The 24,539-nt window shown below is 37.0% G+C and overlaps 1 protein-coding gene across 1 annotated transcript in view; it reads right to left on the reverse strand.

Moving 5' to 3' along the window:
* The window catches only part of LOC126482302 (laminin subunit alpha), a 365,291-nt gene that overhangs the window by 249,961 nt on the left and 90,791 nt on the right, over window positions 1–24,539 (reverse strand). The window contains exons 2-11 of the mRNA XM_050106331.1: window positions 20,806–20,933; window positions 20,616–20,724; window positions 19,026–19,196; window positions 18,699–18,912; window positions 15,757–15,966; window positions 15,281–15,553; window positions 13,873–14,010; window positions 12,582–12,854; window positions 11,888–12,022; window positions 9,364–9,528 (exon numbers count right to left, since the gene is read on the reverse strand). Of these exons, the coding sequence (XP_049962288.1) occupies window positions 9,364–9,528; window positions 11,888–12,022; window positions 12,582–12,854; window positions 13,873–14,010; window positions 15,281–15,553; window positions 15,757–15,966; window positions 18,699–18,912; window positions 19,026–19,196; window positions 20,616–20,724; window positions 20,806–20,903 (1,786 nt within the window). The 5' untranslated portion in view covers window positions 20,904–20,933. The remainder of the gene's footprint in view (window positions 1–9,363; window positions 9,529–11,887; window positions 12,023–12,581; window positions 12,855–13,872; window positions 14,011–15,280; window positions 15,554–15,756; window positions 15,967–18,698; window positions 18,913–19,025; window positions 19,197–20,615; window positions 20,725–20,805; window positions 20,934–24,539) is intronic.

The following is a 24,539-nucleotide window of genomic DNA, read 5'->3' on the forward strand; positions in this document are numbered from 1 at the left end:
AACAAAACTAAGCATTTTACTGAGTATGTTACACATTACAAAGCTATGTTTAAAAATCTGTAAAGACATCCACACAAACATAAACAATAAGTTCATTTTACAAAATAAAAGTAAGACAAAGACAGTGTGGTTGGCTGTCACATCAATGTTGGACATCACAGTTAATAGTCACTAATCATCTGTGATCAAAGTAAATGATAGCCTAATTGTAAAACAGTCACAAATATCAGATTGTTGACATGAATTCTTCATAAATGTGGCAAAGACAGATGTTGATGTAGCAGAGCATCAGAGTAAAAATAATTCTTTTGGACTTCACTAAAAAGCTGAATGTTTCACAGATTTAAACCTAGAATGGTCAGGCTGGCTCTGTGAGACCCCACTAGTTTTCGTCTTACTGAATTTATATTCTTACAGTTGCTGATCTGACTCGAGTACTCTGCTAACTTCCTGAAACACAAGCGAGAAAGCATGTACATTGTGAATGAGGTTTTGCTTTGTTTGGTCATCATTTTCAGGATTTGTTTTGTTTACTCATTGTCTGAGAGTCTTCCAAAAAGCATTTGGGTCTGTCAGATCCAGCCTGACCATTTATGTTACTAATTTCTGCCAGAGTGTTCCTATTTTTATACTGATGTAGGCCTATCATTGAGTTACTTTGCACACTATTTGTAATGTCCTAAAACTAAATTATCATTGTCAATTGTTTACAATATAAAATAGCAAGAGAAAATATTTCATACAGTGAAATTTACTCAGTTCTGATGCGGACTCAGACTTTGAAATAAACGATGAGCACAACATAAATAGTGAAATAAGTTGAGGTGTAGAGGAAGATGTTCCACCTTCATCAGCACCAATGCAGCTACATTGTTGAATCGTGTACAACTCCTGTAGCTGGTCACCTATGCACTTTTATAAAGGAAGGAATAGAGTAACTAAATGGAGAAAAACTTGTTTCCCAAACAAGCGTTTGAACAAGATGTCACAACATAGTTCCCATGCATTGCCTGGAAGCATTCCACCTGAGATGGATGTACATTCACCATTAGAACCATGGCAGTTATTTTTCGGCAATCCACTGATTGATTTAATTCTTGAATCAACCAATATCTATATTGATTCAGTTTGAAATAATTATACAAGTGACCCAAATATGGCTAGGCTTGCAAGTTTTGATGAACTGAAAACATATTTTGGCCTACTTTACTTAACTGGAAAACTGCTTGATAGTAAAGTGAATATTGAAGAATTTCGGAATACAGATGGGATCGGAATAGAAATCTTTCAAGCAAGTATGTCATTGAAAAGGTTCAGATTTTTGACTTACTGTATCAGGTTTGACAACATCCATATGAGGGAAGAAAGAAAATCCACAAGATAATCTTGCTACCATAAGATCCATTCTTGATATGTTTGTCTCCAAATGCGATGTATATTTTGCTCCATCAAAAAACCGTTTTCATCCTGGCTTATTCTAAAACATACTATGTAAAACATTTGGATACCTATGCAGGTGCACAACCACAATGACTGTACGAAGACAATAATAAGGCAGAAAATGTTGTTTTGCATCTTGTAAACCCAGCAAAAGGGTCTGGAAGAAATATGACAATAGACCATCGGTTTACTTCTTACCCAATCGTCAAAAAAGTACTACAAGAAAAGAATATTACTGTCATTGCTATGTTAAAAAATATACCTGAAATTCCAGTTGAGTTTTTGCCCAAACAATCTAAAAAAGACTGCACAAGTATGATTGGATTTCAGAAAGATGTCACATTACTTGCATATGTACCAAACTGAAACAAATCAGTACTGCTTATTTTGTCAATCCACCATGATGATGAAATTGACAGTGACAGCGGCGAAAAGAAAAATGCAAGTATAATAACATACTACAGCAAAACAAAGGGTGTCGTAGATGCCAATGATGGTATGTGTGGTGAATATACTGCAGCTAGAGTGACATGACAGAGGACTCTCTATTCCTTTTTTCACTAGTTGAACATTTCAGCTCTCAAAGGCTACATTGTATTCAAAGCAAACAAAAGCATTTGAGTTAGAACAGAATAGCACAGAACCCTAGGAAAGTCTCTCATAACACCATACTTGACAATGTTTGCAACCAAGTCAAACCTCCCATGCAAAATTCACAGGATTGTCTCTAACCTCTCCAGCACCAAAGAGCAAACAATAGTTGAAGGTCTACATCCAGGGAAAAGGGGAAGAGGCTACAAATGCAAGGACAGCAAAACTAAATATATCTGCAAAGTTTGCAAGGTGTAGTTATGCTTAGTGCATGCTGAAATGGTTTATGCCAACTGTCTTGAAAAATGATGGTTTTAGAGGACAATATCTCACAAACTGTTCATTTACTCATTTTCTATTTATATAATAAAAATTCAACGTTTTTACTTATTAGTTCTACAACTTATTAATATTTATATTCGTATTTCAATCAAATTTAATTTAATTTCCAGTTTACTTGCATTGAGTGATGCAAAGAAGTATGTTTTTCAGGTTTTTTTATAATTATTGTATAATTCATAAACTTAAAATAGCACCCCATACCATCACACCAGATGATACGCCAGTATGGCAATGATGAATACACACTTCCAATGTGCGTTCACCACGATGTCGCCAAACATGGATGCGACCATCATGATGCTGTAAACAGAACCTGGATTCGTCCGAAAAAATGATCTTTTGCCATTCGTGCACCCAGGTTCATCGTTGAGTACACCATCGCAGGTGCTCCTGTCTGTGATGCAGCGTCAAGGGTAACCGCAGCTATGGTCTCCAAGCTGATAGTCCATGCAGCTGCAAACATCATCGAACTGTTTGTACAGATGGTTGTTGTCTTGCAAACGTCCCCATCTGTTGACTCAGGGATCGAGACGTGGCTGCACGATCCATTACAGCCATGTGGATAAGATGCCTGTCATTTCGACTGCTAGTGATACGAGGCCGTTGGGATCCAGCATGGCATTCCGTATTATCCTCCTGAACGCACCGATTCCATATTCTGCAAACAGTCATTGGATCTCGACCAATGTGAGCAGCAATGTCATGATACGACACAATAGTGATAGGCTACAATCCGACCTTTATCAAAGTTGGAAACGCGATGGTACGCATTTCTCCCCCTTACACGAAGCAACACAACGTTTCACCAGGCAACGCCGGTCAACAGCTCTTTGTGTATGAGAAAATGGTTGGAAACTTTCCTCATGTCAGCACGTTGTAGATGTTGCCACCGGCGCCAACCTTGTATGAATGCTCTGAAAGGCTAATCATTTGCATATCACAGCATCTTCTTCCTGTCGGTTAAATTTCGTGTCTGTAGCACGTCATGGCCAGTAGTGTATAGTGTTTGTCACTTGTTACAAGTGATTCATTTATTGGGTGCCACAGACCCAGCCTGACCATTCCTGAAACTATTTTTTGCCTGACCATTCTAGGGTTAAAAGGAAAATGTCTCAATACATGTGTGTCATCCAAAGAGTGAGATTGGTACTTGGTGATGAAACCACAAGTACATAAAGTTACTGCCAGATGCAGTGATGAATAAGTGAAGTTGGCATAGACACCCCCATGAGTTTCCATTCAACACCGCATCAGCATGATTGCTTACATCTGAGCACAGTGCTGCTCAGCACAGCCTGCAGTAGTCAACACCAATGATGACAGCATTATCTCTCTCTGTTGTATTAGACAGAACTCTGCATAAATGTTTATTGTCAATTGTATTCTGTGAGAAGAGCTTAGTGTCTTCTTCTGTATCAAGAGATACATTAATGTTCAGTGACAGAAACAAATACTCATGACATTCCTGTGGACATGGATTGTTACAAAGTTAAGTATTTCATTTTGTACAAGTTATGATAAGGTGATCTAATATTTTATGTGCTGTAGTGTCATCTCAGCCTCTCCCAGGGTAAAGCTAAGAACCCATCACTATGCTGATGAGCATTATTTAGTGAGGTAAAACAAATGTTGTTTGTACAGACTTCACTAGCCTAATTACAAAGGCAGCAATGCTGTGTACATGTTGTAACTATGCATTGCCTGCCCTGTGTTTGTCTTATGTATTTTGATTTTTTTGTGTGTCAAATAAAGTGTTAAGCATCTCTGAGCTGCCACAGGAATTGTCTCTAAACAAAAAGCTGTTCAGTTTCAGGAGCAGCAGATGGAATGCCTGCTGCTCAGTGTCCAACAGATGACTACATTACTATCACAGCAAGCAGCACCATCACTGGTTTCTGTGCCCATGATTCACCCATTCAGTGGTAACAAAGAGGATGGTCAGAATATCTGGTGCAGATGGAGGCCCATTTTATGCATACAATATTACAGGTATGGCGCACAATGCTTTTCTGCTTTCAATGGTCAGAGCATAAGTATACTGTCGGCATTTAAAACTGTACCCTGATTCTTGTCCAGAAACTATTAGCTATGGCGAACTTGTTAAGCTGCTTAACGAATGATGCTCACATGAATGTCAGTGCAGCAAGGTTTAAATTTTTTGCGGCTAAAGAAGCAGCCTGCATGAACCTTAAAATAGTGGATTGCCAAACTTAGATGGCTTACATGACATTGCAGGTTTAAGTGTTCTTATGGACTCAGTTATAGTGATGTTGTGTTATGTGATGCAGCCATGCAAAATGTATCAGGTGCACATATTCGCACTGCTGTTCTCAAATTGATGCATCCCAATTTGGAAACAGTTCTGTCTATTGTGGAAACTCAAATTACTATGGACACGACTGAGATCAATTTTGAGGCTCCATGGGTTCCCGTTGTCAAAAGTGCATAATCACTCAGTCTAAGGTTCATGCTCGTGTTAAACTGAATGAAATAAAGCTGAGACTAATAGTAAATGTAAAGGTAGAAACTCATAGTCTTGTGCAACATGAAATGTATTACAGAAAACTGTGAGGAAGTCTTGTCCTCAGTGCTTTTCAAATCATGATAGAAAAGATTTTCAGTGTCGTGACACAAAGTATTTCCAGTTTGGTAGGCAAGATCATAATCGAACAGTCTGTTTACAAGGCAGCCCAAGCTTGGGTCAGGGCCAGCGTAGGGCAGGCTCATGGCTTCAGCGAAGCAATCAACAAGTGCATGTTGTGTCTGCATTACCATTAGAGACAGCACAAGTGAAGGCTCACATTTCCGTGTCACAGAAATCTTCTGCTGTAGTACAAAGACAGAAGAACAAACTTTTTCTGCAATTAAGACTACCTTGAAAGACAGTTAAATTTTAGTTACACACAGGTGCATTTGTTTCCCTTATCAGTAAAGACACATATGAAAGGATCGGCAGTCCACAGCTACAGAAGTCTACGTCTGTTTTGTCCGTCTATAACAAACATGACACACCAGTGCTTGGTGTGTGTAGTTTGCCATAAATTTTTGTACCATCACAAAATGTGCTTTACTTAATAAATAAATAAATATACATTATGTAATCAGTTAGAGGAACAAGGCAGACGTTTTTGGTTTATACATATTTGATGTGTTCAGTCTGTGCATATGAGATAGTGTGTTCAAAGTCAGTGTTTCAGTGTCACATGATTGTTTCTCACTTGTGCAGTAAGTACAGTGAACTGTTTGAATCAGGTTTAGGAAGGAATAAAGGTTTTGAAGTGCACAACACTGTTAAAGACAATGTGCAACCATTATTTTTGCTTGCAAGACCAGTCCCCCATGCAATACATGACTGAGTTGTTCAGGATGGAAAGACAATGGGGTTATCCAACCAATTTCTGAAAGTCAGTGGGCCTCACCTTTGGTCATTCTCAAAAATTTATCAGGAGGTTTACATTTGTGTGTTGATTTTAAAGCCACAGTAAAACCACAAACTGTCTTGCATTCCTTTCCTCTTCCACAACTGGAGAAATTAATGGTCAGATTGGAACAGGGCAGATCAGACTGACTTACATGAGGCATGCTTACAGTTACTGCTGGATGAGCAGCCCATGTGAAATTTTGTGATCAACACTCCCCTGGGTTTGTTCCAGTTTCAAAACTACTGTTTGGAAGTGCTTCAGCTCCTGTTATTTTACACTGGATCGTGGATGAACAATTAATAGCAAAAGTCCTTTCCAGTACAAAGCATCTGGACAATACTGTTGTCACAGGTCGTACATCTGCTGCTGAACATTTGACAAATTTAGACAACTTATTTCAATTTCTTTCTGCAGGTGGCTCAAAGCGCAACAAGAAAAAGTGCTCCTTCTTCAGCAAAGAACTTTGATGATTTGCACTGTGATTAATGATCTGCCATCACCCTGTAACATTATGGAACTCCAAGCTGGCATGGGGAAGCTTTTTTATCATATTAAATTCACTGCAAACACTGCATAGATTGCTGTTCTGCTAAACTGGCTGTGCCAGAAAGTTGTTCCCTTTGTGTGGTCTCAAGACCGTGAAAATGCAATACAGCAATTAAAGGACATGTAAGTCATCGTTGTTGGACTCATTTTGATCCAGATAAGCCTGTTGTGTCAGCTGTGGATGCGTCTTCTTACGGGATTGGAGCTGTGCACTCCCATAGAATAGGTTCTGCTGACAGGCCTATTGCTTTTGCCTCAAAAGACCTTAACAAAGCACAGCATAATTACAGTCAGCTTGAAAAAGAAGGGTTCACCCTTATCTATGGTGTTACAAAGTTACACCATTTGCACAGTTGGAAGCTATACAGATCATCAGACTTTAATGGACCCGTTCAATCCTTCCAACCCTGTCCCATCACAGACAGCACAAAAACTGTAACGATTGGGACTGATATTGTCTAATTATCTGCTTGAATTGTTGTACAGGCCCACTGCCCAACATTCAAATGCTGACTTGTTGTCTTGGTTACTGGTCAGTCATCTGAGGAAACATGATATTAAATCAATACTCAGGATTTTGAAAGTCTTCAAAATTTTCCTTTCAATTTTCAGCATACTGCCACAGCAACTGCTTCTGACACAGCACTTCAGGTTATTTCTGCAGTATGTGTTCCGTGGGTGGCTGCGTAGTTTGAAAGAAATTCCCTTCTCAGTGGCAACATTGCTATTTTTTTACATCATCACATGCTATGCGCATGATCATGTGTTCTGCTGTTGCATACACAGAATGACACTGCATGTGTTGTGATTCCTCATTCCTTCCAGTAGGAAGCTTTGTTTTTGTTGCCTCAAGGTCACTTGGGAGACGTCATTGAACTTGGCAGGGCATCGACGCCCAGACTGAGCAAATGACATCTCGTTCCAAGGTTTGTGCAGAACATCAATCAGCTCCACTACAATTCTTCTATGAGTGGCCACGTACATCCAGACCGTGGCACTGCATCCATACTGATTTCACAAGTCCATTCTGGAATGCATGATAGTTTTTGGTGACAGAACATACAGTAAATTTCCTTTTGTTGTCCCCATGATATCCACCAATACTGTAAATATAGGCCGGCCGAAGTGGCCGTGCGGTTAAAGGCGCTGCAGTCTGGAACCGCAAGACCGCTACGGTCGCAGGTTCGAATCCTGCCTCGGGCATGGATGTTTGTGGTGTCCTTAGGTTAGTTAGGTTTAACTAGTTCTAAGTTCTAGGGGACTAATGACCTCAGCAGTTGAGTCCCATAGTGCTCAGAGCCATTTGATTTTTGTAAATATAGTATCGGCTTTGTCTTCATTTTTTGTCTTCAAGGTTTTCCTCAAATCCTTGTTTCGGACAATGGACTGCTATTCACGTCAGCTGATTTTCAACAGTCTTGTGGTGCCAACTACACATACCATGTGACTACTGCTCCTTTTCACCCTCAGTCTAATGGTGAAGCTGAACGGATAGTTCAAAAGTTCAAAATTCACATGGAGAAATACGTTGCTACCACACATGGGAGCAAGCCTCAAAGATTTTTCTTTCTTCTAACCACTCCTTGCCTCTTGATGGGAAGTCACCAGTAGGATTATTAAACGATTGTTGCCACCAAACCCCACTGCATCTTCTGTGGCTGCCACAAAAACAATTCAATACAGAAGGTCAGACAAAATTTCAGCTGCAGAGTGGCCTCCTTAAATACTTTTGGTAAGAAACAGCATTGGGAGCATGGTGTCATAACAAAAACCTTAGGACCTTCTTGTTACATCATACAAGGTTCCACTCTGCTGCATCAGTTTCAGCAGAATGATCTGTGGTGCTCTTACATTTATGTCAGTGGTTCTGCCCACATATCCAACACCCCGCTGGTCTCCACAACAGCAGACATCTGTGCATCTCCACCAGCCATGGCCAGCACTATCCAGAATCATGCCCATGGAGATCAATGTTGCGCCGCCACTGCAGAGATTATCTCCACCAGTTGCGGCCAGTACTGTCCAGAGTGGTGCCCACAGAGATGGTGCTCATGGAGGTGGACATTGTGCTACCACTGTTGCTGCCATCACCAACATCAACATCTGTCCTTCAGCCTGTGCCGATGTCTGTGGAGAAACCGCCACCGAACGCCCATCATGCCACCCCAGAAGATCCCCTTGCTTTTGCCTGTGTTATTTGTAAATCGCAACATGGATACCAGTGCACAGACAGGGAACTGCCATCAGCTGTCATTCTACTCCGTATCTTCTCATCTACATCCACAATCAGTTCTTTCTTCTTCCATTGCTATGTGACACAGCACTATACAACAATGGTGTGGAGGTTTGTGGGGGAGGATGTGGTGTCATCTAAAAATTGGAGTGCCATGGCAAGGTTGGTACCTTGCTATGAAGTGGTAAGTAAGCACAGTCGCTGCTGGATGCAGTGATGAATGAGCAGTGTCAGTGTAGAAACGCCCACAAGAATTTCCACAGGTCACCGCATCAGCATGCTTACTCAAGTCTGAGGGCAGTGCTGCTCAGCCTAGTCTGCACTCATTGCTGAAGATGACAGAGTTGTCTCTCTACCGAGACAGCAGTTCGATAGTTGTATTAAACAGAGCTCTGCATAAATGTTTATTGGCAGTTGTACTCTGTAAGGAGAGATTAGTGTTTTGTTCTATATCAAGTGATACACTAATGTTCAGTGACAGTAATAAATAACCATGACACTCCTGTGGACATGGATTGTTACGAAGTTAAGTATTTCATTTTCTTCTAGTTGCAATAAAGTAGTCTAATATTTTATTCGTTTCAGTATCATCATGGCCTCCTCCAGGAGTATAGCTAAGAAACACCACTGTGCCGACAAGTGATATTTTGTCCATTACAACAATAAAGTATGTGGAAAATGTTGCATTATCATTAAAAATAACAACTCTGCTAGATGGAGCAAGATAACAGCTACAATGATTAAAATAGTAAGCTTAAGTCAGAAGTTAATGAAGTGAAATATAATTACTTTCACAGCCATCTGGATTTGAAGCCTGCAGATTCCAAAAAAGAGGTCGGCACTCATTACAGATCCTTCCTTGGACTCTATCCTTGCACTGGCAGAGTTCCCCTGGAGGAACAGACCCGCAGCCAGCGAAAGTTTCCACAACCCCAGCAGGATCACAGTTGCACTCTGGAAAAAATTTAAGAAGTAATAAATTATAGAAAATGTAGTTTATTCATATTTTACACAATACTTACAAAATCATGTCTGACAATACAATCAAGCTTTCACAGAAATTATCAGAATCATTTAACAGTGCTCAGCCTGCATATACCTCATATCTCGAAAACGACAGTGTGACTGCTCATTTCTCTTCATTACAAGGGTTACTCTTAACTGGTTTGCACTATGTCAGACAAAAGCCCCACAGCTGTGGGCATATCTACCACTCCTATACGGTGGTTAAACATCACCTCCACCATATCATATTTTGTTCAAATTTTGTGTGTACATTTGTTAAGTTCTGAAATGGAGATATGCACATTTCTAGCCCACAAATTTCTATACAGTGTAAGTAGAGCCTCTTAAGTGATGTCCATAACAATGTAAAAATGCAACATTTCAAAAATTTTGGCCACTCTTGAAATGTTGTGGGTTCAAGAATAACTGTTGTAAAGATGCAAAACTTGGAAATATGATTGAACAATTTGCATTGTAAACATTATGTAATTACACATCACTTCATTCAAAATTTTGTTCCATGTGGCAATCAAAGTCGTCAACAAATTTTCTCACTACAACACTCTTCGCAGTTTCTTAGATAGTAGTTTGTTTATAAAACCTGCAAGCTTTACCACTTTTGCATATATAGGTTGTGACATGGGGCTGAATGTGGCTAATAAAATTGTGGACTTTCAAACTTGCTTCACACTTTTTGTTGATCAATATATGAAAAAGCATTCCTTCCTCTACAAAATATACATTTTATGATTGCTTTTTCCCCCAAAAACTCTACAATTGTCCAGTAAAGTTCCCAACCAAATTACAATCTTAGAGCTTATGTTCTAAGATCATGCTAACTGTTGGAAAGAAGTAGTACATGCATGCACAAATTTAGTATGCTGTTAAAGAAAAATGAGATGTAAAGGTTATTCTGTAATTTTTCTTCTTTTATAAACTGGCTTATACAAGATAAAAATAATGGTAGCTAATAACTTAAATCAAAGTTTATTTCTGCAGATGATTCTTCTTATTGTTGCTTTGAAAATCTGGTAGATTCAGCAAGAGAAACAGACATCCCAAAATGTGCTTCTGATAATCTGGATGATCAACTAGCCATTTGCTTATCTAAAATTATAGGGAAAAGGCTGTAAACTGCAAATGGAACTGTAGTTGAGTCATTATGGTTCAATGATGTATCGACAGTCTGCCTTTATCATGAAGCAATTTTGCTGACAGAACTTAAATCTGTTCAAAGATAACTTTTGAAGAAAAATATTGACAGATAACTGAAATTCTGGAAATCAGCTACAAAACTTCAGCAAACAAAGTTTAATTGGGCAAAAGGAATTTAATTCAGCACTCTGGGAGATGATTAAGAATTATCACTTCATTTCCTTTTGTTTAGGACCTTTTTATGGTGAACCCTGTATGGCTTTTAACTGACTGCATCCCAGATGAGCGGCACTGCATCAACATGATTATGCTTGGATGTCTATAAGTACCGGGTTGAGCTATTTAAGCACCTCTCCTCTTATTATCCATATACAATGTGCACATAGAAATGAACAATGGTTGGCATTTGCTTCTGAAGAGCTGAGGCTTAGTTTTGTGCAATGAACCAGTACAAGCATGTGAGATGTCAGAGACTTTTAGAAAATTACAAGTACTTATACCAAACTAACTGGATTGTTTCTAAACTGCAGTTATATCCTGGATCGAGCTAGTTTATAACCAACTGAGATTTGGAAGTAGCTAAGATATTCTATAAAATTTCCTTGTTGTTTAATTTTATCTTTGGCAACATTTCCATTAATATAAAACCAGTGAAAAAAGAGGTTAGATTATGAAGGTACTATATTACAGTGACTGGTTTAGGCCTATACTTAGGCAATCTTCAGACAGCATCATCAGCTGAAGCTGATGATGTGTACAACAGACAGTTGACCTCAGTCACTAAAACTTTGACAGTTTCAGCGAATGAGGCCAGCTGATCTTTGTACATATAATAATCTTCAGCTGATGGTGGTTTCTGAAGATAGCCTAAGTATAGGCCAAAACTGGTCATTTTAATAAAGTACCATTGTGAACTAGACCGTTTTTTTAGTGATTTTATATAGGTTACAAGATCTCTGCTCCCAGCAAATGTTACCAAAAAATTTTAATCACTTAACATGCCTTATAAAAATTAAAACAAACATCAAAATATAAAATACATCATTTGGTCAACAGTAATCCACAAGACATACTTAACTGTATCCATGTTGAATTCTTTCATTTTCTTTGCTGTACATTGAATAAAGTTGCAAATTATTAAGAGCATCCATACCTTCACAAATGGGAAAGTTGTAGAATCCTTCCTTGCACTGGTCACAATGATTTCCATCAAAATTGCTCTTACACTGACATTTGCCATCATTATCACAAGATATACCAATGGACCCTTGAGGATCACAGTCACAGCCTGAAATATGTAAATCAATTTATTAACTGGAGAAATATGACTGATGCATTCATAGATTTACAATGTACAGTCTAATGCATTACACTTTTCTGAGATTTTACCCACATACTGACACATGGTAAGTTTTTTTTTTTTTTTTGTGTTCAGTCAGACTGGTAGTTATATTTTTACAAACAATATTTAGATGCTAACACAGTTATTCTTTTACAGATACTGTGATTGATAACCATAGAAAGGTAACTAGATTGGTTGTCTAACAAATGTGAAATCATCAATGAAAATATATGACTGATGCTGCTGTACGATTCTGCAGAACCTTAGATAGATAGATTAAAAATGACTACTGCTAAATGGATTTTAAGGAGTTTTTTTTCACATGATTATTTAAATTATTACATCAATATGCAATAGTCATTGCAGACTGCTTTATATATGTGTTACATATAGAATACTGAAGAAAGAAGAAATTATTGGAACATAACACATGACATAATCACGCTTTTTACATGTACAACCAAATGTGACAGATTATGAAAGAAAAAGGTAGGTTATTACTCACTGAGACATTCAGGATATTGATAATGTCCAGGACTGCACTGATTACATGTTCTCCCTGAGAAATTTATTAAACAACTACATCTTCCAGAGGCATCACACACAGTTGACGAGCTGCCAACTTCACTGCAACTGCAAGGGCGACAATCTGGGTAGCCATAGTAGCCAGGCACACATCTGTCACAACGCTCACCCCCATATCCTTCTCGGCATAAGCACTGGCCTGTTTCCTTGCTGCACACACCAGGAAGTGTACCCCGAATATCACAATTACAATCTGTAAAAAAATACATAACAAAATAAATTACCTGCTTAACGTTAATTAAATGTTACACTATCGTTTTTAATGTGCTGCTGTAGAAAACTGATTCAGCAAAAGCATTATACAATGATTTGCTATTTTACAAAAACCAACTTGTAATTTTGCAATAGAGAACAAGATTCATAAACCAGGAGCTATTTGACAAAATACCATTAAAACACCACTATTTTCATGATAAAGAAATTATGTACGGCACACATTATTTTAAATTTTGATAATGTGAATTACATTGTGACTTATGGGTGTGATATTTTAGGATGACATTTATCTATCTTTTTGAGAATTCTCTGGGTACTCTACATAAAAAGCTGAATTTCTGAATGTAATAATTTTAACGTTATAACATTTCATGAACAGTTTGTTACAGAAGACACCCACATTGGCTGTGCAAAGAATGTAATTCAAAGAATGTAAATATGCATTGCTACCACAAATACAGAACTTCTGGGTTAATATTTAGTTAAAATCAGTACACCAAATATACAAAGTTGTATTCCAATTTCTAAAACTGTATACAATCATGAATACCATTAGTTAACTTCTGCAAATTACACAACAAAATATTCTCACAAAAGAGCTAAACAATGACTTGCAGAGTGTACTGTAAATGTCTCTGTAGATAACAGATTAGTCTGGCAGTGGTCACGGGAGTATGTGTGTGTGTGTCCATGTGGTTGTGTGCTTACTTTTGCCAGAAAAAGAGCTAGTGCTCAAAAGTTAGTGTGAATGCTGTTTTCTCTTACATGTTTCTGTGCTCCCTACATCAATTTGCAGTAGGTGAGAGGTTGCCTTTCCCTTATTTTATGTATTGCTCCATCTAATATTAGACAATTTGTAATTTCAATACAATACAGTAGCTATAATTCAGGTCTAAGAATAAGGAATACCAAATTTTTAAAATACTTGTTTAGAGAATGATAACATTTGTGAATCAACAATGTCCTAACAAAACAAATTACAAATAATAACTTACATCTACATTCTGGATAATGTGAGTAACCGTCTTGGCATTCTGAGCAAGTTCTTCCGCCATAATTGTTCTTGCAGAAACACTGTCCGGAGGAAACATCACATTTATCACTTGTGGAACCCTCAGGATTACAGTCACAAGCTAAAAAAAGTTCATTCACATTAATTTATTTCTCTGTTTTAAGCAAACAATTAAAATATCACATTCTTATGGAAAATATATTACTGATGTTTAGAAGCATGTGTTATCACTGTAAACAGTCCCCTTGTATAACTACAAATTTAATGTAATTTGAGAGGTTAGACCAGGTTTACACAAAGATTGAAAACTAAACTCCCATACAACAAAATAATGGTTGAGTCTTTACATGTATCCAGTGCTTTTTTTCTAAAAGAAAGTTTGAGGGTACTCCAACATTGGATATAATGCAGCGAAAATTACTTATAACTGAAGCATGGGATACCACCCATCCGCTTTTAGCCATGACGGTCATCTACATGTAAAAAAAAAAGTATCAGACTCTTTGGTTGACTTTAACAGCTCAAATGAAGCATGCGATACCAAGAAACACTCAAACATACAAGAGAATGTGGTATCGAACACTTCAGTTTACATCACCTCAAATGAAGCATGTGATTCCCATCAACCCCTGAACAATAAAGGTTTACAGTTTCACTTTCGTCATCCACTGATGTTGAACTTACTGGCTTTTCCCTCGCACATGAATTATTGACAATTTTTGGTTTTTTAGATGCAGGAGAACAAATAAAATAGTTTGTTAGTTTTCTGCTCATCTCTCACCTCCAACTTAACTTACAAGTTGCAACAAAAGACAGGACACACTGTAAAACTCTGCACAACTGTCAAGAACGGAACAGCAAACGCAAATGCAAATGAATAAAGAACAACAAAACAAAGATTGCAATGAATCGCGAAGGATCGTGGTAGTGGGACCGTAGAGACACCTAGCAATAGCTCGGCGTTTGAGCGTACGCATATCCGTTTAGCACTACCATCGCCTACTATTAGCAGGCCAGGGCACTACATGCTTGTCGAACTGGCTGCCAGAGATTCAGTTGTCGAGAACAGTTGCCGCAGCTTCAAAATGCTTGAAACAGTCAATGACATCACTTTTCCCACCAAAATCTGCACTGCTATCGTTCATAATGCAATTACCAGCACAAAAAAATGAAATAAAAAATTTACTTCCATGAAATAAATCTTTGGCACTCTTTCAAGTTCTCAACTTTGTAAAAAAATTACTTTGTCAACAAAAAAGTTTAGGGGTACGTGTCCCCCAGCGTTCCTCCAGAAAAACAGCACTGCATGTATCACTTTATTACGTTTTATGAACTAAAGCTAGATGCTTATGTACTTTAATGCTTTATGTTAGTATTTGTACATATATTACCGAGACATTCAGGGAAGTTGTAAAAGCCTTCTTCACATTCAGTGCAGAACTTTCCACGATAGTTGGCCTTGCATGGACATAGCCCATTAGTAGGTTCACAATGAAAGCCTCTTGTTCCATTTAAATGGCATTCACATGGTTTGCAGTCAGGATAGCCATAATATCCAAAACTGCAACTATCACAATTTGGTGGTGTGAATTCTGGTCGACATTCACACTGTCCTGAGCCTTCTGCACAGTTTCCAGTTGCATAGAAGTAATCACATTGACAGGCTGCAAATAATTACATTCATTGTATCAATGTCTTTAAAAGAGTGATGTGTGTCTTAAGATTTAAATTTATATACTTGAGCTACATCTTATTTGGTGTTCACAAAATTTCTGTTTAATTTATTTTGATACAGATAACAAATGTTCTAAGTATTTTTTTGTCTTATCGTCACAATTTCTGTAGTGCACTATCAGTTTTTACTCACGCTGGCAAACATCAGTTTCATTAAGCATTTTGCCATAGGGACGGTAAAATCCAGGCTTGCATTGGTTACAGTTGATTCCTTCAGTGTTGTCACGGCAATTTTTGCAAACACCTCCACCTTCATAATTTCCATGAATATCCAACGATAATCCTTTGGCATCCACTTCAGGATCATATTCACATTCTTCAGTATGTCCAAAGCAGTTACATGCTATAAAGCAAGAAACAATTTTAGGTCAGATAAGTAAATTATTTTATAAGAATTATATCACAGTAACAAAAGTACAAAATGTACAACACAGCACCCAGAGATAGTGGCCATGTGTGCATGAGTTGTGCTTGTGAGAATCTGATCACGTGTGTGTTTTCTACTTCTGACAAAGGCCCTTTGGCTGAAAACTTAGTAGCTGTCTTTTCACTGTACCCGTCTGCAATTCAATGCCTTCACTATGTGGCAAGTAGCAATCTACCCCTTTCATAATATTGTTGTTATTCTATCCTGGACTTTCTATTGTACAAATCTACAAAATAAAATTGAATGCTATAAAATATATTTCCAACGATGATGTGTTATGGTGTAAAAGATTCCAGGAAGGAATAAACTTTGACTGTAGATCGTTCCGTCTCAAAATTCAGTTATAACTACAATACATCTCTTAAAAGCAAACGTCAGTGGGTTACTGAAGATAAATATAGTTGAAAAATGTATTATATAGATCATGTATATAAACTATTGTCCAACTGCTTTCAGAACAGCAGAACATGCTTCCTGAAAACCCTTTACACGTAAGTCCAACACCTAGATTTTTGGCAGTCTACAACTAAACTTTCCAAGTTTGAGTCCCAGTCCAGCACACTGTTTTAATCTCTCAAGAAATTTCAAACAATTCACTAGTACACAATTTCAAAATATCAGGAAGAAAGCCATTTATTTTGAAGTATAGGAGAAAAAAGGAGCAATTCACACAACAGTTCAAAAAATCTGCCTGGTATCCCAAATCATATGGACAGTGCTGGTGGCTAGAGTAAGAATGCATTACCAGGAATCAAGATAATTTCAGATCTTTGATTTTTATGTGTTTACTATGAATTACATGTCTCAGTCTCTAAAGTGAGAGGGCATCTTATATGTTACTGGTGATACTGAATCCATAAAACGAACAAAGAGAACACTTTTTGTATCTTCAAACAGAGTTGTTATGATTTTACACACAGATTCTGTCTGTTTGAATTTTGCTAGATGAGGGGAAATTGAATGATGCCAATCAATGGACTGCTTTTAAGACACTCATGTTTCATCCATCTCAAAGCACAGAAACATTCCTCTGCACACCTAAAGTACCTGCAGAAAAAGCACAAGCATATGTTTTCCTCGTGTTTCACGAACATTTGCCAACATGATTGGTATCCATTTTGTATCGTTTCCCAGAACTTGGTTTCTATGTAGCACCTTTGTGAAAAGTTGCCCACAATAACCCTGGAAATTATATACAAAGCTCAGTAAAAATGATGTTTTTCCAGCACTTTTTCATTCACATGCTCAACAATGTCACATACTATACAAGACAAAGAATACCACACACTAAATAACTGAGGTAATGCAAGGAATAACCTGTGAGATGTTAAATAATCTGAGGAGCTTTGTAAGTCTCCCCAACAGATTACCTGAAGGATTCCTTACAATGAAAGAATGATATCTGTCACACATGTGCACATAATGGGAGGGTTTTGAGAATGACAAAACTCAATAGCAACATCCAGCCTAATTTATTGCAGAAAGTCTCACCACTACATAACCATTAGATATGAAAGTAGAGCTTCCATGTTGTATTCCATCCAATATCCAGTGTCAATGTTACCCATGCCATTAAAATGGAAGCATTTCTATGTATCTGTGATTTACAATTCGAAAGCAAGTTTGAGAGTGAATCATTGTTCTTAGCATGGGTTTGCAATTTTGGGTTATTCCCCTTCTGTGGGCATAATATTTATCTTTGATTCACTTAATTCAAACAGGAAGTGAATTGGCTTGGAGACCAAAGTCAGAACATGTACACAGCAACTAGCACAAATGAAGACGGTGTGTTCTGTTCTGAGAATGACAGAATTTCTGATGAACTATTGGGATTACACAAGTGTCTTCATATTAAGAAGGTTTGATGCTGATGAGTACCTTGCCACATAAACCAGAAACAGAAGGCTCAGTTTTTACAGAACCAACATATGATTCATAAGTTTGATAGTGAAAAGTAAATTTTCATACTCATCACCAAAACTACTGATGACATATGACTGTACCAACTGTACCTTGATACTATTCAGGAATCACGGATTTGAATTTTCCCAAACAAAGACTCCAGAAGAACAGAGAAAGCAAGAATGTTGGAGAGAAGAATGCTGTGCACTTTCCTTACTGGAATTAAGCACATCATCACAATCACAAGGTAGAACAATAACTGCAGATTAAGAAGGTGGTGAATGCCTTCATAAGCTTCTCATGAAAATACAAGAGAAATAAGCAAAAAATTGGCAAACATGGGTCACACTGGGTTCTTGTTGAAGCAAAAGAGTTTGTGGTGGAGACATGATACCATCCCGTTCTGAATCTAGTTTACAACCCAGATCTGGATCTATGGGATCTCTTTTTCTTCCCAAAAAAGAAATAATCATAAGCCGGCACTGTTCTGAGCCCTTGGGAGTAATTGAATTGGTACTAAATGTTTGTAACAATTCTCTCAGTAAGGCACATCATGACACCTTGAACCAATACACACATCTTGAATGTGAGCACTCTGAAGAGACATAAACATAACTTTTTGGAGAAGTAGGTATTCTTTCACATCCTCAAAAATTTAGCAATGGCACTTGTAACCACTGTTAAGACCAACGTAAACACTGAAACGAAATGACATTATGTGTAGGGCATCTAATCTCTTGACTTACGTTCACAGACAAAAGGTTTGAAGCTTTTTGACTGGCGCCACGCCTTTTGCTCAAATCCTTTACAACAAGTATCACAATTTGCTCCACATGTATTGTGTTGACAGCGACACAGCAGCTTGTATGGATCATTTGGATCAGTTATATCACAAGTATCAGCATGTCCATTGCACACACAACGTCCACCAATACTGATGTCTTTAATGGAGTAAAAGTACTGAAAAAAATGCACATGTGTTAAATCTTACATCAAATATTTAGTCACAGTAATATAAATGCATTTGTGTATGTTGAATTCTAGGATTTTAAAATTTTTGTGAAAAATCTCACCCTTCTGGTAACAGTTGGATCTTGCCGAGCAATTGACATGAGATGTCCTAGGAATGTTTTTGTGCGTAACAGGCGCAGTCTGACGTTAGTTGCTCGAGTCCATTCTTGTAGAATTGTAGAGTTGAAGAAATCATTTGCAGATGGTCGGTTATTTAGTAGGGAAACTACAATCTACAACAGCATCAAGATCAGAAATAACACATAAAAATTTCAAGACTTCAAAGATATATCATTAAATGTACAATGATAAATTTTCCATAAAAGAATGATAATCGAAAAGAGTCTATTAAGTATGCCAACAACATTTAAAAGAATGCTACATTATTTCTCATCTAATGTAAAGTTTGTGGAACTGATGGCTCTGTTCCTGATACATGATAGACTGACGTGAATCATTTACTCAAGGCTCCACCTTTAAAACCAGAAGCTTGACAAACAGAGCCTCAAACAAATCCATAAATTTAAAAATATATTGTCACTCAATTAATTTATAAGTGCAATAATCTTAATTTTTGTCTATAGAATCTTCTCCTCCTCTCAAACGAATCTGATTCAATTTAAATCCAGTTCCGACATGAAACAACAACCTGTCAAACATAACTTCGTATATACAAAATTCAGATTAGTTAACGGTCTATTTGGCTACATTAACTGCTTTTAATCCTTAAGCACTACAAAATGCGAGAGTCCAAACAATGAATTGAGGCACTGAGAACGACAAAAAGTTTTTAGAAAAATTGATATTTATAAAAATCAACTTTATAGACAAACCACCATCCACATAGGTCTGAATAACTTTTTAATCAAGTCTCAGCATCCTACATTTCCTTTAAAAAAAATCATATACCCAACTTATGTTTGAAATATTAATTAATATTCAAGATTATGTATTTATTATTACCATATTTTACAGATTAGAAGACATACTTTCTTCCTCTAAAAATTGTTTTCAAAATTCATGTGCATCTTACGTGCAAAATTAACATAAAAATTTGTTTGATTTAAAATTCCCTGTGAATAGTTGTGTGTGTGTGTGTGTGTGGGGGGGGGGGGGGGGGGGCACATGGTGTAATGCAACTATTACATTTTTTAATTACTCCTTGTGTTGTTATCCACAACCTATCACTCCCAGGCAAGTTAGTAGTTGCCTCTCTTCATTTTTTGTTTGTTGGTCAACTGAGGTATATACTTCTACTATTTCTGAGAATGTATACCTCTATTACAGAGGCTAAGCTGTTTTGGGTGATCAGTGTGAATGGTTACCTTTTTGGATCACTAATATATGTATCTGCTTTGTTTTTAACACTATTATTGTTTCTAAATGAAGAGAATTTATGTGGAACTGTATTACTGTTTCAAATAAAGGGAAATAAACAGTGTATACAGGTTTTCAGTAGGATCTTGTTTTCTGGAAATGAATTTCATTACCATTGTCCTAAAAACTAAACACATCAAAAGAAAGCTTTTACGATCTGTTGTCACAGTGATGTTGAAAGTGATTCTAGGTAGTTACAATTCAGATGAACAAATTTAATTATGAACTTATGAACAAAAGAGGAAAGAGATGTAACCAGAAAATCATTAACTTACCTCACCACCTTCAAGTGGAACAACTTTTGAATACTGTGTTTCACAAATTACAGAGTCATCCCTAGTGATAGACTGCACACTTTCTGGGCCAAAATACCTCTCACATTCACTGCAAATAATTAAAGAATGAGATAATGTTTTGTTATTATTTGTACACCAATTCAAACTCATAAACAAAATTCCAGCTCACCCAATAGAATCTGCAAAATACTGCCATGGCTGATACGTCTCACCATTATCAAGGGATCTTTCGAGGACCCATATTCCGGGACGAGGTGAGTTTGCCATTTTGATAAAAACGTATGCAACATGAAATTCCTGTAAGCAAATAAAATTGTGTGTTAAAAGTGTTCAACACTTTTTTATACCCTACAAGGTTGTTGTCAGTTGTTGTCATATCTCTATAATAGGCATAACAGGAAGTTTCTCTTTACACTGTGATCTGTAAACCTCATCCTGGAGGGGAACTTTCAGTGATGTGGAATGTCTTATCAAAAGGCAGGAATGACCACTGCAGGTTACTTTTGTAAACTATACTGAAAACAAATTATGACTAGTGCTAATCTAGTGATAATTGTGGGAACAACAGATTAGTTACTTTGAAAAAAGCCATTACTCTGCCTCATCAACTTCTCAGCTGCTGTTTTCATCCAATACTTCAAACAAAACTTTTATGTAACTTTTCACAGAAAAATATCAGCTGTCCACATACCTAAACAGCTAACATCGGTTTAATACAGAATTTAGAATTAAGTAGAATTCTGAGTATCCTTATTAATTAGGGTGGTGGAAGAGTCTACCACCATAAAGAAACACAAATACATGGTGCGAACTAAGACCACTAGGTCCTGGTTCTTGTGTGTCCATAACGGCCTCACTAATTATGGTCCATTTCTGAAGGCTCGAATCTACTGAAGCATGGTGAACAGCAACAATGATTTGAAAATAGAGGACATAGCTGAGCCATAAACTGAGCAGCCACAATCAAGGCAGGAGCCTTGTACAAATTGGGTAGACATGTTTTATCTGCTCCCCATGACATGTGGCTGAGGAATTTAAATACATTCAATGTCTTTCGGTCTTTGGCCTCTATATTATTCAGGTGCAGTAACCATATCAATCTCTCATCAAATACGAGTACCAGAAATCTCACTGAACTTTTAAAATTGAGAACAGTGACCCTCATTGTAAGACTGGTTATGTTAAAAGGAAACAAGACTGATGAGATCTTATCACTTTTGTTGAAGAGAGTGCCATCATAACCAGAACAGTTATTGCATTTCAATTACCAAATTCTTCTTCTGGTTTCTTTAACAACTGATTTGGCAAAACAAGTGTCTGGTAGTGGAGATTGCAATGACTGTCCAAGTAAGTCTAATAAACTGGTTGTTGAAGGTACATTTTTTTGACCTGTGTGCTCCTATTATCTGGGAGTTATCATTTGTCTTACGGAATTTGTACTTTAGTGTCTCATAATACTCCTAACGTCCTTTGCTATATTCTTGGAATTTTGAATTTTTTTGCACATGATACCTGGCATTTACCTTTTTGTTGACACAGTGAAGAATTTTGTATACTTTTTATAGTGAATGTTTCAGTCTTGACCTGAGTTAATTCTCTGCATTAAGTAATGTTCTCTCTTTGTCGTTTGAGATACATGGATCACAGATGTTAGCAACTCTTTTCATCAGTTTTCACTGTAATTGTGTCTCTGAAAACTGGATTCATAATATTCAGAGTGTGTTGTCCAAATGATTCATATCAGACGATTTACACAAAATCTTTGAATTCGTAGTGGATACAATGACAGTGAACTTAGGCATGAATTTACTTACACAGAAAAACCTGTATGATCATTTTACATCTTGCTCAGTTAACTGTCCACAAATCTGAATAAAGCAAGAGGTTTCAGCTGCATTTTTCTCAAATAGTAAAATTATACAATGGTGCCTCTAACTGTAGCTAATCAGGATCAAAGTCAAGTAGGGCTTACAACAGATACAAATTAGAAAATAAAGAACTTCTATAACTTGAAGAAAGAAAGATAATGGGGACATGGAATCATATAATGTAGATGTGGTGGAAGTGTGGAAACATTTCTTTAAACACCATATACACCAAGAGAAATTCAACATCAGCCCCCTTCCCCCCAAAAACCATCAGCATATTTGTCAGTTCTCCTCCAGTGATTTCACTATCAACAATAGGAGTCACAGCAAGTAGTTATTTAGATGATCGATGTTTTATGACCACAATGTCTAGCTATGATTAAAGTTACTCTGGTATGTTATTTGGTAATTAATAATAGCACTGTAAAACAACAACTTTTTTAATGTTAAGTTACGACAAGATGACAATTGCATGCAGGATTCAAGGCATATGACTAGTGTAAAGTGAAGAACATCAACTGATTTACAAAACCAGCACATTTTCTAGCTAAACATATTTGTAAATATTATATACTCAAATACACATCTGCAAATTGGAAAGTGCTGTCACAAGCAAAATGATTTAAGCAATTTTTAAAATTGAAATAGCATTAATTCCGTAATCAAACTACGTTGAATTTTTTATTTACTATGATGAATTTTTACATTTTTCATCTAAACTTTTAATATCAGAATAGAACATTTCAGTAAATAATGAAATATAATATCAGTTATATCAATACACATTTGGTGTATTTATGAATTAAACAGCAGGGCAATTATGATCACTGGCAGCAATGATTCATTTGTTCCCTGAAGAGTGTTACTCTATGGGCAGACCTACTCTACACTCAATGCTTTTAATAGCTCTTTAGCTGTATTATTAGATTGCTCAACTGAATAAACTATCATAAATTATCTCATCATGCCATGATGTCTTAAGCTATCTGTAAACATTGGAATTTACTGCAGCTTCATAAAAGAAAACATATGCCAGTACGACTTAATGCTGGTTTTCTATTTTGTGCTTTTAGCACTGACGAACAGACTACTGTAATCTATAAAATGAATACCTTTCGTTCCTATTTTCAAGAAAGCTAGAACTTTTTCAACTACAGTACACTACCAGAGATTCTGTTAATGTGTTAGTGCTACATACAGAAGGAAGCAAGACTTTACGGTGGATGCTTCCACTACATTACAATATTTGCGATTTTATAGGGAAGTCAAATACCGAAGCTCTTCAGTCACATTGTTGGGCTCTGTAGTTGGGTTCGCTTAAGACATTGTTTCTGAAGACTTCGTGACAATTGCATGAAATTTATTTGATTTACTTGGTAATTTTCAGTTATCTGCGGAAGAAAATATTATGGTGCCATCAAAATGCTATCACGTTAATGAACAGCAAGACCTGTACATGATCGACAATGCTAGTCGAATTTCACTATCAACTGCAATGTTTCCTAGCAAATTCCTTATCTGTATTACTAAACGGCTAACCCGGGTCACGGTCTCGGAAGACTATTGTAAATTTGTATAGCGACGTTTACTTTGGAGGTTTTATAGGCCGATGTCCTTATTGACTGGACATGAAACTTTTCCTTTCGTCTTGTATCATAAACTATGTATATGTCGTGATGCAGTGTATTTAACTCACACCGCCCTAATTATCCAGACTATATTCGTCAAGGCTTTGAGAATGAGAGCAGTTAGCGGCTTGAAACAAACTTTACACATAATTAGCAACCTTTACAAAACTTTTCCTCCCTGACATTCCTCACAAAATGCTGAAAGGAAAAAAAAGTTTACAGCATACTAAATTTTCGTGTTCATGCAGTAAAACTAACGTTCTGGATCTGTGTCAACTCGAACTGTTTGCTTTTGATGGCTGCACATGCCTATGACTCTTTCGTTAATTTCCTGGTGCATTACATCATTGAGTCTGACTAATTGTATTGGTTTTGATCACCAAGAAAATTAGAGAGCAACAATAATA

The sequence above is a fragment of the Schistocerca serialis genome, chromosome 5, assembly GCF_023864345.2.
Source record: "Schistocerca serialis cubense isolate TAMUIC-IGC-003099 chromosome 5, iqSchSeri2.2, whole genome shotgun sequence".
NCBI classification, from domain to species: domain Eukaryota; kingdom Metazoa; phylum Arthropoda; class Insecta; order Orthoptera; family Acrididae; genus Schistocerca; species Schistocerca serialis.